A 17,253-nucleotide genomic window follows, 5' to 3' on the forward strand; every position below is an offset into this window, starting at 1 on the left:
CATCCTACCAGCGTTTGCCTGGATGAGCTAAAAATGACAAAAATATGACATAAAAACACAAACAGACCCTCCCCAACCTTTATATTGTGTAGACGTACCAAAGCACTGGTTTATACGGGAAAGAGAAACTGATTCGCTCTCTGTGCTACTTCTCATTCACAGTAGAAAAGCAGAACACAATAAATGTTAATGTTTTATATGTACAGCAGAGCTCTCTTACTATATATCAACATAAGAGAAAAATATTGAGACACTTTTTTGTAAGTAAATTATTCTGAGGCATCCATTTCTTTTTTTCTTCAGCTCGACCTCGCTCTGACCTGCCACCAGTTTGAACGGCGACTTAAGCAACAAGTGTGAGCAACATTTGTTACTGTGTGAAACTCACTGTGCGAAAATGCGTTTCAGCGAACTTTGAAAACAAAGTTGAGTGAGATCTGTAAATCGTGCCTAATGAGGCAAAAACTGCTTTAAAGTTTTCCCCAAAGAGTGACTGAATCAATACATTATCTGAGGACACTGAGGATGAGTAAAGTTAAACATGTATCCAAGAACCCCCCCCCCCAAAAAAAAAACTGAAATAATTCAAACTCACCATCCATCCCGTGCAGGACTTTTCGCTGCAGATCCTCTCCAACAAAACTTTTCAAAAGTGTTCATAGCATCCTGCTTTCCTCTGAGGCTCCTTATTACTCCGATTACATGAGCTGGTCCTCAGTTACAAAAGTCTTTACCAGCCTCCTCTTTCGTGATTGTCAAGAAAAATGAGCAGCCCACAAATTAGCTCTTGCACTCAGAGACACATGCATACACATGCAAGATGCACAAGCATGCACTTGCATCTCACGACCTCCCCAGGGCATGTAAAGCCTTATTAATACTTAAGCAGGAATTGAATAACGGTCTACACAGTTCACAAGTGACTCAAACACCCCACTGCTTTTGTTGTCCTGTCAGGAGGATCTTCATCACTGTCACCGATTAGCCTTCACACCAGCAAAACTTCGGCACCTCAGGTGACACTGAGCCTATTCTTTACACAGAGCCGAAAAGGTAGCGAGGGAAGGAGGGGGAAACTTGATGGTAGAGCAAAAGGAAGAGATTTAAGCAAGAAGAGTAAGATTGTACCCAGAGGAGGAAATGAAAGCCAGAGGAGCAGAAACAGGAGATGCATTAGCAATTAAATTGCAGAGCAGGATGTGAGAGAAGGCTGGAAATTGACCCTGCCACTTTAAAATGGAGATTGTTACAGTGATGCTGCCAGTGACATGAACAGTGTCCAGGCTGTAGTGTAGGGCACGGCGGTAAAGTGATCCCACTCAATATGCAATTAGGTAAGGAGGCCTTTTAGACTGAAGCCAAAATACTGTAGGGAAGAGAGAGATGGGCGGAGGAAGAATCCAGAAGTGGTTACGTCTTAGGATCTTAAATGTTAAACTTTTAGACACTTTTGTTTGTTTGTTTTTAGGACAACTGGGGGGAAAAAAAAATAAAAAATCATCTTGAGAAATGTGCCAGGCGGCTGTGTGTCACCAGCACTTTGTGCCATCTGATATTGTAATAGCTCCACGGTGCCTCCGGGTCTACACCAGCAGAACCAGTGACTGATGTACAGTATTCATGCCAGACTGCATTTACTCCACCTACACAGGGCTCCTTAATGATGACCATATCATTTTGTGTTCCAAAGAAAGGATTCTCAGATCCGCACATTCAGATGAGAGAGAATGGGAATAATGACAGACTGTTATTGGGACTTTGTTTTCATGTAGTACAAATAGTTTATGGAAAAGAACAAAAATGAGAAAAGAGAAAAAAAAAAGGTCTGAGTAAAACTTTTAGGACTATCAGCTACTTCAACTTTTTTAAAAGACCCCAAAAAGCTGCAAAATGTCCAGTATGTGTACATGCCGTATAATTTGTGTCAATAACAGGCTTCTGACAAAACTGCACTATACATTTTTTTATGTATTTATTTAATATATGTAAAAAGTGATATAAGTGCATAAATACAGAAAAAAGGTCATTCTGGTTGCTAGGCAACACATGGTAACATGTGGTTTTCTGAATTAGAGAGATCTTTTTTTATATATAAATGTTACATTTTTGGGAGCTGTCAGTTAGCCAGTTTCACGTAATGACAAAATAAATAAATAATAATTTTGATTTACCAAATATGTTTTTTTCAGTCAAACATATTTGTAAAAACACACACACACACACACACACACACACACACACACACACACACGTAAACAAAATAAGGAATTAGAGGAGTTCACCACGGCCCCGGAGAACTAAATATATAAGAAAAACTATGTCAATTGGTCAATTAATTGTCACGTATGCAAGTAGGAACTAAAAGCACTGCTCAGGAAAAATAGAAAAACAAAATACACACACACACACACACACACACACACACACACACACACACCAATCCACCAGTCTAATCTGCCTCGGGGGCTTCTGTGCCTGGAGGCTAATTATTCCAGTTTTCTTACACTTAAGTTTTTTGTGTAAAAGAAAAACCATTCATTCATAAAACCATTCAACGGTTAATCGTCTCCATTATCATTTACTTTAACCTCAGGTTCTACTCCATTATTACCTCAGTGTTAAAAATGCCAAAACTCTTAAGTTTAGTTTGAAATGAAAAGGAAAAAAACCCCCACAGAATTGTTATCCATGTTTATCTTTATCATTCTGGTCATTATGAATTTTACATCTCAGCAGCACATAATGCAGAATAAAAACAACTGAGTAGAAGCAAAGCTTTTCAGAAGGAGCCACAGGCAGCTGAGTCATCGACGGGCTTTCAGAGATCGTGGGACGTCTGTGATGAAAAAGGGACAGAAATCACTTTTCTTTCTTCTTTTCTTTAAACAGTTACTTGAAATGATGAAGGCCTTTGCACATTACAATGAAACAGAAAATGTAAACCATACTCTGGGGTGTAATTCTTTTTCTTTTACTGAAGATTTCCATTATTTTTCTTCTTTTTACAACACAAACAAAAATATTTAGAATAAATATAAAAAAATCTAAATCATACTCCAAACAAAAAGGACAATCAGCTTGAATCAAAACGCCATCGAGCCCATTTACTCCAGTATTAATCAATGTCGATCTACAGAAGAACCCATAAAGTGCATGTTGTGATGGGAAAAACAACACTAAATGGAAACGGTACCGACTTTCAGCTGATGAAGATTCACTAAACAATTTTCGGTTACACTCAAACAAATTGCTCCCAAATTTAAACCATGGACTGGACTGAAACAAATAAAAATAAAAACTGTACAAATCAAAAATAATTTTAGGCAAAAACAAAACTAAGACTTAAAATGATCTTGTGTGCGTTTGGCTTCTCAAAAGAAAAGATTTTAAGACACACTAATACAAAAAAAAAAAAAATCATCTGCATGAATCAGAGTGGGGTGTTTGAAACTCAGGACTTCAGTAAATGGACTTAGAGCCCGACATGGTCCACAGAAAGTCACTTCCACAATTCAGAATGGTGCTCATCACAAGGTCACTGACTTCAGTTTGGTTATTTAGAGCAAAAACAGAGGAACAAAATAATAAAGTTGGTAATAGTCAGGAGAGTGTTAACTGACCACAAGGAGGAACTACTACGGCCTCCCCTGAAAACACTTCCAGTATTAAAACATGAAGCTACAAGCAGGTGGGTTTTGGACGTGTAACTTGGTCAACAGCGCAAAATCTTGGCAAACAGCACAAAAAAAAAGAAAAAAGAACAAAGAAACACAGAAACAAAAAACAAAAACAGAAAAGGGGAGAAGACAGAGGAAACCACTCAGCTGCTCTGGTGTGAAGCACCATCATGGTTGTCTATGGCAGTCTTCCCCACATTTCATTTAGTGTAAATCAAAGATGCGCAGTCAGCTTTCAACTGGACTACCCGGGTTTAAGAAAGGAGGATGGATGTGTGTGTGTGTGTGTGGTGCCTGCTGCCCCCTTTCAACCTGCCGCGCTCACGTTCTTTGGCTTTCAGACCAGGGCCTGTCATTACTTGACGTGCAGACCTCACAGTCCAATCAGTCCCTCTTACTGTGGTTGTTGTTGAGGACAGTGTGGCCGTTCTGCACATGCCCGTTTCTAGACTTTTCCCTACGCTCGCAATCGCCGTCTTCATCGTCTGACTCAGTTTCCTCCTTATCGCTCCTCTCGTCCTCGACGATGTCCTGATGAGCCAAAAACAAAAACCACAAAAAACAAAAAATGAGACGGGGTAAAATTTTACAACTGGTAGTGTGAGGTGATTGTGTTACACGGCCGGTTTAATAAATTCAAGAAATGCAAAAGCGGGTGTTTCTCACATTGCCCGGCAGGAATTTGACGACCATGCGCAGGATGAGCACCGCCCAGAAGATGTGCAGGACCTGCAGCACACACATCAACCCGTTGAAGAAGTAGAAGCCGAAGAAGGGGGTGTAGAGAGTCAGCGGGTACACAAACGTCGTATGTATGATCCTGAATGAGAGGACAAAGGCAGAACAGAGAGTCCAGTCAGAGCCACCTACAGCCAGCTTCAACAGCCCATTGAGAGGAGCCAGGAGGCTCCACAATGGCTCTGTTGTTGCATTTCCAGAATAAAGTCAGAGGAAGTTTCGAGCAAATTTAGGAAAATTCTACTAAATAAAGTAAACTACCCATTTACCTGCACAGTGCTGCATTAACTGAAAAAGAGCACCAGTAATGCTTATTCATCACAGTACTTTTTTCCCCTGCTTCCCACCCCAGAGGGAATTTGTGTGAATGAATCTGCCTGTTACGAACGTGTACACAGCAGCTATTGTGACACAGAGAGAGGACGCATGCTAAGAACCAGGGACAATATTGGTATGGACACCTTACACCTCCACTTGTGGGGTGGAGTCCTTTCACAGCGAGGAAGAGCAAAACATGAACATGAAGGACACCGGAACAACCTGTTAGGCCATCTCTCAAAAGCCATTTGTGCTCAGTGACGTAATTTACCACAGTGCCCAAAAGAAAACACTGGAAAATTCCCATCATGATAATGAAGATGCTTGGTATCCGTGCAACAGCGCATTTCTCTAATGGCTTTAAAAGTTTTTGGTTAACCTCTGAGGCACAAAGGAATTACACAGATGATGCACTGTATCCTGTAACTGTATCCTTTACCATTTCTAACAACGGAAAACATTTATTTGTATTTATACTCTTTTTATTTTTTACCAGAAGGGGAGGATTATGAGGCGGGTGACAATGAAAACTGCAGCAAACATGGTGAAGATGAAGTTGCAGGTCCTCCTCCAGCCTGCATAGTTGAACATCTTGGCAGACTTTAAAGAGAGAAAGCATTCATTCATTTTAAAGTCACAATTATTCATTCTCATAGCTTTGTATGATAGTAGTGCATTGCTATAAATGTTTTTGCATTATGGATATAAAATCTCAAAAAGGGACACGGGTTGGAAAATAGTATTAGCTAGAAACTAATACAGAGAAACTGATGTGTAGCACATCAGTTTCTCTGTATTCAAACTGTCAAACTGCATTGTCTCTTTAAAATTAATAAATAGAAACAGAAAGAAAGAAACTGAAATATGGAGACACAGATAGTGAAAATGGAGTGATGAGACAGGTAAACTGAAAGAAAGAGGCAATAGAAGAAAAAAAAAAGATGGACAGACAGAAAAGTAAAGAAAGAAAAGAGATGCAGAGAGATGACAGAAAGAAAAATGGACCGATAGAGGTAGAGAGGGGTAGATAGAGAGAGATGAGAGTTAGCTCTTCATGCATTTTCCTCTAGAGGGCAGGCAGTCAATGCTCTTAAGGTTAGCATGGAGGTACTCTGCAGTGTTTGTAGGTATCAAGGCAGAGGGCTGCTTGATACCTGCTGTGTGATTACATACATTCATTTTGTACCATTTCCTGCCATGTTAGCAGGTTGTCGTCATACCTCCATTAAATAGTCAGCGGCATCGTGAACCAACATGATCAAAGTCCCTGCCCGGATGTAGTTGACCAACCAAGAAAAACTGATGAGGGCGATGGTGGCCACATGGTGAATTATCTGTTCTTTGAAATCCTGGCGAAAAGACAGAAACGGATGATGCAAGAACTGAAATCCACCAGATTTAGTTACTTATTGATCAAGCTGTAAAGATAGGTCACCAATCGACCGCATTTGTCTGGTAGATGCAACTTTTACAAATCATTAACTTCTTGCACGCAGAGGATTGTAGAACTTCAGCGGTATAAAAAGAAACTAAATACACGTTCAAAAGAGTTAGAATAAAAGAAAGAAAAGAAAAACTCAACTGAAAGTTACAAAACAAATCTTCAAATCGGAAGCTGATTGCAGCTCTGATGCTTCCCAGATAAGCCTAAAAAAAAATCCTACATTTCGGTTTAAAAGATTAGTTCCTTGAACTTGTGAACCAGCGTTACAAAACAGGCCGTGGCACAGAGGCCTCACAGTTTGCTTACAACAACATGCAAACCTGTGGACAAAATGGTAAATCAGTCTCTCCACAGTGAGATTTCCACAGAGCTCTGGTCACACATTAACTCAGAGACGCTAAAAAGCCAACAGCATCCAACCAAAGGAGCAGCTCCGTTTGTTGTTCACTCACTATGACTTTAGCAAAGAGACGATAAAGTGGAACCATTCACCATCGATAACGCCGTTCTGAATGCAGAAAGTACCACTCGATACAATAAAGTCAGGACTTGAGGAGAAAATCAATATCCAAACCTCAAAATACATTCTCAGTGTCATACGCACTCACTGGGTGAATTCTCTGGATGGAGGGTTGCTGAGGGGTTTTATAGGATAGACATCTAACAGAGCTTAAAGACAAAACAGTATCGCTTACTTTTCGCTTGACATCTGACGCTACGCTGAAAAGCAGTGAGATGTAGAAGCCTAGTTCAATCATGTAGTACCAGTACTGTGAAGGCAGCAGCGGCTGGGAGAGTAGAGGAAGAAGAGTTATTTTAGCCATTGCTCAGGTCATTATTTGAATGAAAGCAAGGCCACAGAGCAGTTTTAAATACCATTTTTGGGAAGTTCTCCCATATCAGCTTCACATCGTAGAACCATGGTTTCTGAGAGGAGAGACACAATCAGCGTATTAGTGATGGTTTAAGTGTTCAACACAACAGCTCAAGCACTCTAATACACAAATGACAAGCAATACAAGCACAGCATCCCACAGCGTGCAGACACAGTTCAGTTTCTGTCTTTCTGTGTAGCAAAGAGACTTTCTATTTCACCAAAGAACAGAACAAATGTTTTCACTCAGCACAAAGGTGTTTCTAGTCATGACGCAGATGTTACATATCCAAACTTGAAGTGAAGTTTCACCTTGCGTTACCCACACAAATACAGTCACCAGAGTGTTTCTGGAATCCCCCTATTATTTGCCCGTAAAAGCCAAAGTGAAGAGGACGACGATGACTGACAGCTGGAATCAAGTTACAATTCAAACCTTACCATGAGCTTCTATGATTTTACTCGCTTTACATGTTAACTCTCCTTTTTTTTTTTTTCTGTCTCTGTACAAAAAACAGCTCCAGCTGAACACAAATAACTTTAATTAGCTGGTCAGTTTTGTGGCTGAATCTCAGGAGACGCACTGTAGGAAACAATCTTCAACTTGCAGAAATGCATTTACTTCTATTAACCTTTGCATAGTCGTTGTTTGCAGAGAAACTTTGCTTTGTGCAAACATTTCTGACAGTATACTCACATCAATTAGGACTGCCAGGCCAGCAAAGAAAGCAAGAAGGTAAAAGGTAAATCTCCAACTGGAAGAGAGCGCACAACAATCTCAGAAATGTAGTTCTGGTAAAGCGTGACTTCATCATACAATATCGTAACACTGGCATGGCACATGCAAAAAACACCAAGACATGTTCCTACTGTGCTAATGTTGCTTCTGAAGTGATCCCATTTTATTTTTTGCATATAGTTTACATATAAACTAGAAAACCCCATTCCACTACTGCCTGGAAACACCTGGTTTACATTCAGTGTTTTTTTAAATCTGGCATCTATCATTTTTCTGCTTGCAGTCAGTATCCTCTCTGCAATATGGGCGGTTTTGCAACAGCATTTAAAAAATGTCCTGCTCCCTTTTTTGTGGGTGTGTCTGGGTTAAAACCCAAGGTACTCATGATAAAACAGTCATCTGTGCACAATGGATAAGTGATGGATAATATAAACAAAACATTTTTTATTGTTGTCGTAATGACAGCTCATACAAAAAGCTTTGCAAGGTTACATCCAATGAGCCACTCTTACTGTCTGACACAAGTCCATTTTAAGACAGTTGACTGGGCCATTTCTAGATGTGCAACCTGTTGGATGTTTCAGCATACAGAGAAAGCTGTAGCTCTCTACTGTGATAGATGTGCGCTTTAAACACAGCCTATTTTGCCATCTTTCAGCTCCATGTTTTTATTCTTAGACTCTACTATACCAGCATTGCACGACTGACAGTTCAGAATAATGCTTAGTTATCTTTTACTAGGCTATTGTGCAGTCCAGCATTCATCCTTTTTCAGGCAATTTTTGTTTTTTGTTTTGTGCATTTTATGTTCAATATAGGTATTTGTTGTGCCTGAAAATGAACAAATAAATGAAAATGAAAAATGAAAAATCCTCTGTGTAAAACAAGTTCCTCGTCCTTTAAGGCCGCTTTCTTCTGATTGGCTGGCTCTCACAAACAGAAGATTTGAACAGCACGTGGGTGGGACTGCTCACAGCCACAGCCGTGTGTCTCAGATGACTATACTAAGAATATCCTTTCTCTGACGTCATTATATACATGTGCTGACGTCATTATATGAAACTTTTGCCACGTTAAATAGAAGTATCAACCATAGTGACAGCAGATAGAGCTGCTTTATGGTCTTTTAACGATGCATAAAAAAGAAAAATGCATTAAAATAAATGCTATTAAAAGCCTCCTTCACGTGGCTTTACTGTCATGGGGACCTGTATTCTCACCAAAGCAAATTATTATTATAACATGATACTTTGAAGCTGAAGTGTCAGATTTGGTAGAAGGATATGAAATTGTTATTTTACCTTGCTTCCCTAAATTTTTTGAGCTTGCTGGGTCGGTCCTGGTTCCTCCGGCGCCTGAACCACCTCTGGACCTGTCGCACTGAACACCCTGTCTGTTTGCTTAAACTCTCAATGGAGCTCTGACATGACAAGCAGAACAAAGAAGAGAAGAGTCAGCGCTGTATTTATAGTTGCAATGATGTCAGTCAAATGTCTCATAAAGTGTATAATACATTTCCTTAACTAGAAGTCTTTAAATATGTTAATTTCATAGGTGACTTTGGGCATTTTAACATGGGAGTCTATAGCAATTTCAGCAGCCATCTGATACTTCTGTACCGGCTCGATGACACTGCTTGGGCCAACCACATTAGATTTAGATAAATCTATCGTGGTCTCTTCTATTTAAACCTTAAACACTAAAATCTTGCATAGAGTACGAATTAAACACCTGTGACGTATGCAAACACAGGTACCTGTTTGGGATGCTTTGATGTGCTGCAGAAATAGGACTCCAGGACTGGATTTGGAGGAGCACGAACACGCTGCTTGTCACTCACTCCCAGAAGAGAGGCCAGAGGAATCGCGACAGTCCTAGGGGAAGAGGAGGAGAAGGGGTACACTTGGGTAGAAAATGAGGCTTACACATCATTTCATATTTGTCAGAAAGAAACATGCAAACCAGGCAGACAGGTGTAGATTAATAGGCAAATGACAGTGTGGGACACAAGTGTTAGAGAAAACTCACTGCTCAAATATCTGCCTGATGATGAGGAAGCAGAAAGCGATGGGTATAGTAGCCCAGAGGTCCTGAGGTTTAGGGAACACTTTGCCATCGTGATCCGTCAAGTCAGCCCAGCCGTGGCCTTCAGGAAACCAAATCCAGTCCGCCCATATCAGTTCACTCAGCCGAGACAGCATCCTATAGACAAAACACAGAGAGAGGAGTCTGCATGTTATGGAAGGAAATTAAGACAAGTATTAAAAAGAATATTTTGTCTGCTTGGTGATCTCCTTCTAGATTTTCTATCAGATAAACCCAGCAACTAACTCAGCCGTGACCGTATCCTGAGAGGAAGCTCTGCAAACTGAAAGCTGAGAGTAATTAGTATTGATTGGAAGTTATTAATCTAACCAAGCGTCTCCAACACACACCATCTCTTACACTTCCTGCTCTAGATAAATGGGAGTACTGAAGGCAGTATTGTTGTGTGTGTTTTCCAGCACACACAACAATATTTAAAAAACAAATACATAAACTGTCTGGGTCAGCATGAAAAAACAAAAAGAAAAACAGGTACCATCTCCAGCAGTTGCCATGCTGGATGTCTGACAGCAAAGTCTTATCCGCAGATTAACGCAAAATGCTGCGGCGCCCAAGCTCAGCTGCCATTATGTGTTTAATTAAATAAGTACTCACTGATTAATGACATACTGTTTATCTGAACGGCAGACAGGAAATTGCACAACAGCGTGTACTAATAATCTCTTAAGCGAGACAACATGATATTCACCATTTGTGGTGTTTATTCATTTCCACTGTAACTTCTAGAGAAAAGAGAACTACACAACTGCTCTGACAAGCTCAGTTAACACAATGATTACGGTGGATTTCATCATACACATGTTAAACAAAGCAATTACAGAAGTCAGGGCAACTTCTTTTTATACAACTTTCTAACTATGGGGTTAGCCTCTAAGACAATCTGATGAGGAAATGTATAAAAGGATATGCATTGCATGAATTCTAAATGTTGCTTTTCAATGCCTGAGACATCAAATTAATAATAATAATAATAATAATAATAGGAGGGTCACATTGAACACTCCTATTTTAAAAGGGATCCCCAACTAAAGATTTTCAGTGCACTTTCATCATGTGCTCCTTCACTTTAAAACAAACAAACAATCTAATTCGAGTTTCACGTTCACACACATAAACATGTTCCATATCTACCTTTCACAGTATAGCAGCATATGAGGGGTTTATATCCATCAGAGTAATTAATCTGACAAAACTGAACACTTATGGATGGCTGCAGTTTCTCACATTCCCCTGTGATCAGGGTCATGACTGTTCGTTCTATTTCACAGCAACCTGTCCTGCAAAGGTAGTGCAAAGTTTACTACGTTACAGGAAAGGAGTCTTTCCCGTCTTTCGTATTCCTTAGACTTGTTCATGCCCTTGCTACAGTATTGTTTTGTCTCTTTGTGCTGTTGGAAAACTGATATACGCAATCACAATGATAGCAATGGTAAAAGAAAAAGAAAGGGGGGAGGGGATGGCAGATGTTGCTTATATGCTAAAAATGGATCATTTTAGCTTGATGTTAGATCATTGCCAGGCAAGGTGATGACATATTAATAAACCATATATAATTAAACTTTTGTGGCTTTAATTTAGATTATGCCGTTTTGAAAATACAACAGCAGAATGCTCTTCTTCTGCACTAAAGGGACATAAATGCTAAAAAGGGTCATTTTAGCCTGTTGCTAAGTGATTACAGGCACCATGATGACATTGCAATATATGATATATATGTAAGAGCCTGAGTTTGCTTATTCAGATGGCCTAGGAGTAGTTTGCAGTCGCACACGCACGCACGCACACACTAGACTTTCCTTGCCCCTTGTATTTTTATTTTACTAATTTTTTTACAGCTCCTTTGCCATCCAGCCACTGGTTATGTTGTACTCCGATTTATAGTCAGCTGAATGTACCAAAGGCACTGATCTTTTGGAGGTTGTTTTCATCTACTGTCCTGGTCTTTTCTCCTCTTCTTATCCACAGGAAACCTGTGGGGACCACACTTTGGAGCACAACCAGATTACATCACTGACCCAGCATGCACCTAACGCACAAAGTAATGGTGGCGTTTGTAGGTCATAACATGTTAGGATGTTTATGAAGCAGTATTTTGTTGTGTTTTTAGCCAAAGAACTACCGTACAGAATTTTTTTATGTAACTGCATAAAGGCATTAAAGAATCTTCTAATCTTCTTCCAAAGACAATGATGTGACCAGGGAAACCAGTGCTGTCATGAACCAGGTTTCGAGTGAAATCTGGATTGAGATGTCTTAAATTTCGAACTTTTGATTTTAATTTTTGGACCAAAAACAAGGAGCAGAGTCAGAAACCTAAAGAGCAGTATGACTGCTTTGTTATTAGAGTGTGCAAACAGCAACATAATCTGCAGTCAAACAAACTGCATGATCTCAGCGTAGTTACAGGCAAAACCTCAAAGGAGGTTTAGTCACCTATGGATTCGGGCCATTTGAGTCGGAACATTGCTTTACTGCTTCACATTTTTTACTGCAGACAGTGTTTTGTGACAGTGTGAGCAACTTTCTGTTGCTAAAAATTGAAGAGGAAAATCCAGCTTTATGTGTGTGTGGACTTTAACCTGCTTCGAATCTGCTCGGTCAGCCTTAATTTGGCTTCAGTGGGACGGCTGTTTCAGAGATACAGCGACTCATCTGGAAACAGCCGCAGTCAAATATCAACTATCTTGTTTGTTAGAGTTACTCAGGTTGATTTGAGTCAACCTGTTTCCTGTTGTTTGTCAACTCTCATGCCTCAGTGAGAAACCCTTTTCTGAAAGTGTCCACAATGTTGCTTAGCTGACTGCAGATCAGGTTAAGTCTTTTGAACTTTACAAAAGGAGAATGGGTTCTCTATAAAACATTATAGATATGTTAATGAGTGCAGGTTTATTCAGTCCTGAGTGATTTATGGAATTTGGGTGAACATGCAGAAGGACTTGCTGTCTAACACGGGGAACTGGAAACCGACCCGCTCAGGCTTTGAGGTACACATTTGTACCTGTAGTTGGTCCAAACTAAACTAGCAACATTTAAAAGCAAGTGAAAAAATGCAGCGATAACATGCAATAAAATTCCAGAGGCCTAAGAGTTTATAGGTAAGTGACAGCAGCACCTGCCTTTTTTACAGCAGCAGTATCTGCTCTGATGGTGTAACGTTTCCTCCAAGTCTTCCTGACTGGAGATCAATAGTTGGCGGAAGAACACCAGCCGCTCAGCGATAAGCTGATATAAAGTCGCATATTTTCTTAACCAGCTTTTGTACTACTTAAGCTTCAAACTGCATGCATTTGTTCCCACATGATTTTGACTGCTTCATAACAAATCTCATCTCTTCTATCTCTGTGTGAGAGCTGTCTAGGTCTCTTACAGTTAATGATCAATATCTTCTGCCCAGTTTTTCTGCATTTTTAACTACTTAAAAATATTCCTTTGAAATCTAAATTGACAGAGGTACAGAGAAGACAATTAGTTTTCCTTAAGGCTAAAGGATTCACTGGATAATCACAACTTTCACTTTCATACCTTTTCAAAATGCTTTTCCTCCTTTTTAGCACATACAAAATCAACAGTAGCTGCTTATAATAAGACTGGATATGAGATCAGGGCCAGTCACACAGACTGCAATTTGTCCATGTACTATAAAGAATCATAACTCATCTTTCTTTTGTTGGTTTATTTTAAATAAAGTAACCACATTATTGCGGTAGAACTTACATGATATATGATAGATAAAGGATATATTTTCCTACTCTCTTAATAACTGCAACTGTTCAATACTTTGAATTTAAGAGTTAGACAACTGTAAATGTAACTGGTGCCACTTTAATCATTTTTATTTTGTGAGTTAAGAAATGGTTGACCTTAAATTAAGAATCACTTAAAATAAATACTGTACAGATCTTGCTGAATCAATTCCTGTACAACCAACTCATTTTAAGGTGGACCTAATATGCTAAAGTGTTTTACCGCAGACTTCTAGGTTTCTTGCATGATATCATGCATCACTGCTCAAACGTTGTCCAATATATTAGACACAACCACCTGTTGCTAAGCAAAAATTTCTATTACCCAAAACTGGCCACTGCCTTGAAGTGGTTCCCAAAAGTTGCTGGTTGTTGCTGGTTGAAATCATTTGCAAAGAAGGTGCTGCACTAAAAACTCCTTGTGATTGCTTTGGTTGCTAGCAGATTTGCCAGGTTGCCTGTGATTTCTGATGTTTGTCTGCAAATCCTCACCAACTACTAGTAGTACAACTTGGAAAAGTGCAACACAAATGAAAATCAAGGAGCCCTGACTTCAAAGTAAAAGTTGTGCCTTGGCGCTAGCCAAGCCAACATGTTGGCAGCTTTTACTTTGTAGCTTTTACTTTGAAGGAAAAGAGTCTCCATCTCCAGTTTGTGTCACACCTTTTCACTACTGCTCAGAGGATAGCTGGAAATTGTAGACAAGTCCATCACTTGCATTCAAAGAACGATCACAGCAATCAACCAATGAATCCAATTACAAGATGTTTTTTGCCAACAAGTTGGGAATATATATTTTTTCCTTAGCAACAGGTGGCTGCCAGTGGGTCACTGACCAGTCTATAGGCTTGTTTGACTACTGGCTCGATCATATTAATATTTTCCACCCACTTACGACAGGTTGTTGCCAGTCCCCTGTGTGACTGGGGAATCATTCATTTCATCCTACACAGTTGCTATCAGTGAGCTTCTGGTAGAATGAAGGTCTAAGGATTTTTCACAGTGACTTTTTTTATACTCTCAACATGTATAATCCATTGGTGGCCAACTAAAAGTATGCAGGTCTAAGGCTCTTGTGCACCGGCTTTTATTTTTCTGACCTGGAAGCTGCATCCATCTTTTATAGCATCTGTGGTTGACATTCTGTTAGGTCAAAGAGTCTGTGTCACCTTACTTTACAGAAGTGGCTCTACCCACCAGCTTCCCAAACTTTGTTTACCAAAGACAAGCCAATCAGAGGAAAGCTAGCTTTACAAATTGGTTTCAGATTATGAATAGAGAGGGCTGCACCAAAGCCTAGTAAAAGATGAATAAAGATTATTTTGAATTTGAATCAGGCCTGCAAAGCTACCCTAGTAGCACACAAGAATTGAAAGCTGGAGCTAAAAAGTGAGGTTCATACGTCCTCTGTAAAGTTTTCCAGTTAGTGTGTGACACCATCTACGCTGTTTGCGTAAGCGTGTGCAGGGAGTGGCTGCATGAGATTAAGCGTGGTGCAAGCGGGGAGTCTCCCGGACATAGCGGAACAGCCTGTCTGACTCACTGAGATGGAGCCTTGAATAAGTTTCCCGAACAACTACTCTTAACTCTCTTATCACAGAGTGCCACTTATAATACTCAGCCTGATGAGAGTTCTACAAAAGAGCAAGATAAACCAGGCTAACCTCCCCTGAGTGTTTACGTTAGAAAACTTTTCTTCTGCGGGCACTTAAATTGCACGCTCAGAGATATAAATGGCCGTTTATCTTTAGCAAACAACTTCCTAACGGCGGCTGTTTGCGGTTTGCACACTTTCATGACCTTCTTTTTTTTAATCGCGGTGTTCCCACAAAACAAACACAACCGACATTCGGGACAAGTAAAGGCCTGCTAGCTTAAAGTGTGAGAGCTACTTGAACGTCCCCCTAACTGGTGAACCGGAGACGGCGTGTGTCAGCTAAGTTTCATGGGTATCTTCCCCCGCCCGGCTGAAACTTCACGTAAATGCTCCAGGGAGGGCGATTCTCCTGTTTCTGTCTAAAAATAGCAGAAATGAAAAACAGTGTGTGCGTCCGAGATTAAGTGTAAAGGAATTAAAGTTTTGAGGGAGCTTTGTACGGTCTTAACCGCATCGTGTAACGGTGCCGTACTCACCTCTCTCCGCTGTTTGTAGTAAGCAGGTAGTCCTAAAATGTATGGCGGCGGCTCTGATGCTGCCGCTGCCGCTGCTGCTTCTGCTCGCCCTCTGTTCCTGTAGCAGCTGACGAGATTTCAGCTAGTTCTCGCCATTAAAGTCGCTCCAACTTGACCGCTCAGTGAGCTGTAATCTACTCTTTCCTCCAACCACAAGTTCGCCACATTCTCAGTCAAGAAAAAAACAAAAGCCCGTGTCGCACTTTTCTTCCTAAACTCTCTCCTGGGGTCGTGATTTTAGCTGGATCCAAAGAGGATGTCAATAACTTTTGTGTTTTTTTCCCCCCTCCCCGTTTCATCAAAGTAGTCTAAAGCTGTTTCCGCTGAACTGCCGGGTTGTGTAATTGGTTGGATATGGTAGATATCAAGTAAAAAGAGGATGAGACGGGGGAAGACTATTTAAAGTGACATTAGCCTAGTCTACATCTATGAGGAGTGTTTAGTGCCACACGAGGCGGAAACGCGCCTCTTTTTAGTAGTAGAGTCATTTAGACACAGGCATTCAGCCTGTGTCTAAATGACTGCTTCCACATTCAGATCGTATCAGTGATGATGGTGGTGTAATTTTGCAGATATTATCGTGGCACACTTTGGGCCTCTTAGTATCAACTGAGCATGGTGCCAATGTCACAGCCAACCATGTCCATACCTTTATGAGCACAGTGTACCCATCCTCTGATGGCTGTCTCCAGAATTAAACACACCCTCTCACAAAGCTCAAATAATCTCAAACTGGTTTCTTGAGCACGCCTGTACTCGAATGTCCTCCAAAGTCACCATAGGTCAGTGTAATGGAGCACCGTGTCCATGAGTCTCATCACGGATGTGCAACTGAAAAATCTACAGCAACTGTGTGATGTCCTTAAAATCTTTGAGAAATGTTTCCAGCACCTTGTTGAATCTGTGCTGTGAAGAGAAGCGCTGAAGACAAAAAGGGGTTCCAACCCACTACTTTATATTATTAGATCATAATAACACGTATCACTTTAATGTGACCTGAGGATTCCCTCGAATCGATAGCTTCCCAGTTTCACACACAGCACGCTCTGCTTAGCAGTGTTTTAGTTGTGACCAGTGCTGCAGCAGACTTCAGTTCAGGTGGAAGTGTTTAATTTTAGTTTGTCGCAGCTGCAAAAATGAAAGAAATTTGTTTTGTTTTTTTAATCTCTACAAAACTAATACTGCTGATTCTGAACTGGCTAGTTTCCATTAACAGTGGTGCTTCAGCTCACTCTGCTGGTGATACCTGGTTACATCATTTTTTTATGTACGCTACATTAATATAATGTTTAAAAGGAAGTAAGATTAATTTTTACATTAGGTGTTTTTCACAAGCTTCTTAGCAGACAAGTTCATTATTTGCTGCCTTTAGGCCATGTTCAGACAGGCGATAGCACCAGCTGAGTGCTCCTGTAAAGATCTCTAGTAGATAAAGAGTTTTC

At 40.3% G+C, this 17,253-nt stretch overlaps 1 protein-coding gene across 1 annotated transcript; it reads right to left on the reverse strand.

Moving 5' to 3' along the window:
- Positions 1 to 2,679: 2,679 nt before the first annotated feature.
- Positions 2,680 to 16,200, reverse strand: cers2a (ceramide synthase 2a). Its single transcript, XM_085395711.1, has 12 exons — positions 15,773 to 16,200; positions 9,819 to 9,992; positions 9,547 to 9,664; positions 9,092 to 9,210; positions 7,749 to 7,806; positions 7,054 to 7,104; positions 6,873 to 6,965; positions 5,954 to 6,082; positions 5,227 to 5,333; positions 4,344 to 4,497; positions 4,076 to 4,208; positions 2,680 to 2,836 (listed from the first exon to the last, which is right to left on the reverse strand). The coding sequence occupies exons 2-12, from the start codon at positions 9,989 to 9,991 to the stop codon at positions 2,805 to 2,807; spliced, it is 1,167 nt and encodes a 388-aa protein (XP_085251837.1). The 5' UTR covers position 9,992; positions 15,773 to 16,200; the 3' UTR covers positions 2,680 to 2,804.
- Positions 16,201 to 17,253: the final 1,053 nt, after the last annotated feature.

The sequence above is a fragment of the Rhamphochromis longiceps genome, linkage group LG22 (genome assembly GCF_057381845.1).
Source record: "Rhamphochromis longiceps isolate RC_006_pf linkage group LG22, R_longiceps_female_GT1.1, whole genome shotgun sequence".
NCBI classification, from domain to species: Eukaryota; Metazoa; Chordata; class Actinopteri; order Cichliformes; family Cichlidae; genus Rhamphochromis; species Rhamphochromis longiceps.